The sequence below is a fragment of the Oryza brachyantha genome, chromosome 6, assembly GCF_000231095.2.
Source record: "Oryza brachyantha chromosome 6, ObraRS2, whole genome shotgun sequence".
In the NCBI taxonomy this organism is placed as follows: domain Eukaryota; kingdom Viridiplantae; phylum Streptophyta; class Magnoliopsida; order Poales; family Poaceae; genus Oryza; species Oryza brachyantha.
The window spans coordinates 20413325-20418253 of record NC_023168.2 but is presented as its reverse complement, the minus strand read 5'-3'; the positions used below and the strand labels follow the sequence as shown (position 1 = coordinate 20418253).

Sequence of the window (4929 nt, the reverse complement as noted above, 5' to 3'; positions counted from 1 at the left end):
AGAAGTGTCAAATTCTGTACTTGTTAGCTATGCTTTGAAACAGATAGACTGATAGGGTAAATACCAAGGTTTAAAGTACATTTTGTAAGTAGACTTTGTGGTCAAATTTCTAATTTTCATTTGGTTAAATTTCCTTTCAAAACACATGATTAATTGACCGTAGGAACAATGAAAAAAACTATAATAAACCACATTGAACTTTTTTATATTGTAATACGTAATTTGAATACGAGAAATACTTATAAACTTTTTTTTTTAAAAGATAGAGTATTTTACGGTGAACAATTCTTTGGTGCGGGCTTCAGAGTTCAGGATCCTAAATTATTCCCTTCATACTTAAAAAAGTTTTTATTTAAATTTATCTTACACATATCAATACGAAATTGTCTTTACATTTTCAAATGTTAATGCAATTGATCTTTACTTTTTAAAACCCAAACGTAATTGTTTTTTTTTACTTTATCAAACTCAAATACAACGATTACATAAAAATAATGTCAGCCTGGGTCAAACAAGGAGCTTAAAATAAAGACTTTGCGGGAAGGAGAGGGGAGACTAATTAAGAACTCGATTAACTTGCGCCATAAAATTCGCACGGAAATAACTGACGAATGAAAGTACTGGTCCAGCTTCGTGCCTGAGCCTGAGCCAGGATGTCGCACGGGCAACCTCCGGAAAACAAAAAATTAAAAACTTTTCAACACCAAACATTCAAAATTTTCGCTGAGATCACTGATGCCAGAACCTCACGTGTCCCGAACCCGGTCACACAGACACAGACACCAGCCCCCATCCGAAACAGTAACCCCAGTCGCTGCCAGGTGGGCCCCACCCCCGCTCAATGACAGCCATGTCAGCGACTGAACTGGTGATCATCTCGCGTACGTGTGCGTCTTGCTTTTTTTTTTTTTCTTTTTTCTCTTCTTCTTCTCCCGCCTCCCACCACGAGCATTCATTCCCCGCTTCGCTGCGCGCGCACGGACTCCGATCACAGCAAGCGTGAAAAAAAAAATAAAGGGAATTTTTTTTCTGGGGACATTACGATACTGCCCCTGTGGTGTCAGCATTAGCAGGCGATGTAATGACGGGTCAAAACAGTAATCTCGCGGCCCTAACGTTCTTAAATGCGCATTGCTCGCTCCAAACAGGGGTCTCTGCTCCCCAGCCATGCTGCCTCCCTTTGCCCATTTTTTTCGGGAAAAAAGGGCGAAAAATAAATTGGACAAAAAAAAAAACTCCTGCTCCATTCATGTACTGACACATGGGCCCACATCCCCACAACTAAACTGTCAGTGGCTGAGTGCCACCCGTAGTGTACTCGGTGCCACTCGGCGACAAGCCGCACGGCGTCGAGCTGGTTATCCTCACCGGCGGAGCAGCGCAGCGGCGTGGGGCCCCACCGGTCTCCGGCTGCCCGCTGCCACGCGGGGCCCCCACCCACCACCCCGGATGTTCCGGTCACCGCCCCCCGGAGCAGCTATTATTATTACCCCTACCGCTTGGTTTACAAATCACGCTCGTGGTGGTAGGGAGTACATCGAAAATCTCTCGTCTTGTCGCGGCTGTGCACTGCACAAGCTTTTCGGTGAGCTGAGCTGCCGCCGATGGAGCCGTCGCGGCGGCTCCTGCTGTCCGACTACGACGGCGCGATCGTGTCGCCGCTGCCGTCGCCGCCGGCGTCTTCGTCGGCGGCCACGCCGTTCAGGCCTGGGGTGGCGGTCGTGGTTGGCATCCTGACCAGCGTGTTCTCCATCACGTTCCTGCTGCTGCTCTACGCGAAGCACTGTAAGCGGAGCGCCGCGGAGTCGTCGGGGCCCTACGGGGGCGGCGGCGCGTCCGGCGGGGCGGCGGGGGAGAGGAGGAACTCCGGCGTCGACCGGGCCGTGGTGGAGTCGCTGCCGGTGTTCCGGTTCGGCGCGCTGCGTGGGCAGAAGGCTGGCCTCGAGTGCGCCGTCTGCCTCGGCCGGTTCGAGCCGACGGAGGCGTTGCGGCTGCTGCCGAAATGCCGCCATGGGTTCCACGTCGAGTGCGTGGATACGTGGCTGGACGCGCACTCGACGTGCCCGCTATGCCGCTCCCGCGTCGACCCCGAGGACGTCCTCCTCCTCCCGGAGCCGCCAAAGCCGTCCACAACTGGACCACCCGACCCGCCGGAGACGAAGGTGGCGGCTGCTACGACCAAAGAAAAACAGGCGAGTTTGGCTCCAGCTCCGGCTCCCTCTCCGGCCTTTAGAGCCTTCTTCTCCGGCCGCCACTCGACGGGGTCAGTACGGGCGCCAGGGCGGGTTGGCCCTGCCTCGCGCCGGTCGGCCGATCTGGTCGGGGGCGACGGCGACGCGGCGGTGGGGTGTTTCGAGGCCGCCAAGGTTCGCAAAGACCGGGTGCTGTTGATGGAGCCGGCGGCCGCAGTCGCCGAGCCAGACCCTGAAGCGTTCGACCGACGGTTCGGCCACCGCATCCTCGTCAGCACCGCGGGCGGCTGCGAGGACGAGACGGCACCGGCGGCGAAGCAGCGGTGGAGCGAGGTACGACCGTCCGATCTGATGTTCGTCCGGTCGGAGATGCTGGTGACCGAAGCCGGCCGGTACTCCTGCTCGGCCGCCGTCCACTCCAGCAGCAACGGCAGGAGCGTGATCAGCGCGAGGAGCCTATCGGAGCTCGCCGGAGTCAGCCGTCTGCCGCCCATCCGCGCCGCCGCGTGCGAGGGCGAGCCGCGAGCCGGGAGCGCGCGTCGGTGGCCGGGCTCGAGCTGGTGGGCCCGGGGCCCGCCCGCCCTTAACGGCCCTAGCACCTAGGCCGCTGTTGCGCGGGGCCCACTTCGCAGCCCGGAAAAGGGCTCCCATTTTTTCCTCTGCCAATACTACCCCGCGGCACGGCACGTAGACCACTTCACCGCCGTGGCTCACGTGATGGGCATCACGGTAATTTTCTCTCTCCTCGCCGGGCCATGGCTGGCGCCATGCCCACCTCGGAAGCCGCGCCGGCGATGGGAGAGAGAGAGAGAGAGCGCGGAGTACGTTGCTTTTGCGGGGATCTCGAGGCAAATGTGCTGCGGCTCCGGAATACGGGCGGCCGCGATCGGCTCCGGCCCCGCATATGGCGCCGGCGAGCGAGCGAGGCCACCGCGGGATCTTCTGCGGCCGTCTCACCTCGCCCTGACACATGTGATGCTTTTTGGCGCGTCGCGTCGGCCGGGTCGGGAGGCGAGGGAACCAACCAACCCGTACAAAAGAAAAAGGCTGCCCGTATTATGCGTGTAATTCTTTTGTCCGTGTAAGAGACGAGAAAAAAAAAGCGTTGCAACTTTTTTTTCTTGGGTGTAAGCTGTTGCAACTTGCAAGCGTGCATCTCCCGGGCGATGGCGTGCAAAGCATCTTCTCTTGTTTTTAGTCGCGTCGTGTGTTGCTTTGGCTGTCTGGCTGGCCTCGGTTCCGTTTCGAGTACTATATGGTGCGATGCACATGAGGAGGAGCAACCGGCGGCCGCACACTTGCCTCGTACTTGCCCGTCATGCTGCGACATTGAAAGCAACACCGTCGTGGCCTCGTGCTGTCCTGGCCCGTATGCTTGTCCCCAACCTACCTACTAACCTAGCACGACCCAACGGCTATGTTACCGGGTTGTAACTGTTAATTACTCACTCACTTGGCGGTAAAAATGAAGATGTTCATCATTATCATCATCGCGCTTGGGTGTTTACTTCTGTGTTTTTTTTTCCTTTGTTTTTTTGCGGCTGCTGCTGCACTGCACTACATTTTGGCCGTGATGAAATCTGCTCTGACATGGTGGCATGCTATGATCAGCACCTGGCTGGAAAGCTCGCTGATGACTTCACCGTACTCGGCTGTGTTTTCACTGCCGTTTTTTGTGCGTGTCCTGGACGGGCGAGTGCACGGTGGTGGCGGCAGTGAGCAGGCGCCTTCTCTTTTTGGCACTACTAGGCGGCTGTAGCGCCTGTGCCGATCTGCAACGCATCAGCTCGCGTTACGCGAGCACACAGACTACGGGACATACATGGAGAGTGGCACACAGGCACAGCGCTGATATCAATCAGGATTTGCACGTACGTAGGAGTGCTCTACCAAACCAACGGAAACTAGTTTGCACAAACCGTTTGGTTTTTTGGTCCGGCAAAAAAATCAATTTTATTTTTTAAAAGATACCCTCGTAATTGTGAGGTGTTCGCTGCTTTGGATCCAACAGTTTGATTTTATTGTATTACACCACTAATATTGTTAGTAAAATTATATAGGAAAAAAATAATTACAATATATAACATTGGGATAAAATTATGCCGTATATATTATAAAATAAATTAATTGGTAAATATATATTACCAAAGTTTTAGATAAAATATTTATATAGTTATAAAATATATAGTAGTATGTAAATTTCACTACATTATTGCTAATATAAGGTATCGTAACAGTGTCTTTTTTTTTGACAATTAGTCCGGTTTTTATCGGTTTGTCGTTTTATCGGCAGTGTTTGTGAAATCTAAATATATACCCTATTACTCGTTATCCTTCTCAAAGGAAAAAGAAGAAGAAGAACCACAAAGAAAAGGGAAAGAAAAAACTGGAGTGCTTGGAAACGTACTACGCAGGAGACATGGTCATGATTCCGGCACAGTTTCGTCTCCTCGTGACATGCTTTGATGATCACTGGATCGATACGGTATCTCGGGCCAGGAGGCTGGCTGCTAGTACTACTCGAGGATGCACATTTTTTGTATGGTGTGCACCCAGCAGAAGCATTCAAGCATCAACTTCTTCTCTCTCTCTTTGTTTTTCTTTTGGGGTAGGCAATGGAACTCTGCGTTCACTGCCTCAGAGGTTGTTGTACAGCCGACATGTTTCTCGTGACCAACAATCAATGGCCTCCGACTGGATGATTGCACATCGTGTTCTTCTCTGCAATTGAGTTCAC

General features: G+C 52.9%; 1 protein-coding gene across 1 annotated transcript; it reads left to right on the top strand.

Moving 5' to 3' along the window:
• Positions 1-1530: 1530 nt before the first annotated feature.
• LOC102699599 (RING-H2 finger protein ATL43) lies at positions 1531-3303 on the top strand. Its single transcript, XM_006657225.3, has one exon. It carries the CDS (start codon positions 1605-1607, stop codon positions 2793-2795), a length of 1191 nt encoding a protein of 396 aa, XP_006657288.2. The 5' UTR covers positions 1531-1604; the 3' UTR covers positions 2796-3303.
• The last annotated feature ends 1626 nt before the right edge of the window (positions 3304-4929 follow it).

Excerpts from the sequence above, each read along its gene's own strand:
- LOC102699599 (XM_006657225.3), top strand. The coding sequence starts at position 1,605 with ATGGAGCCGTCGCGGCGGCTCCTGCTGTCCGACTACGACGGCGCGATC.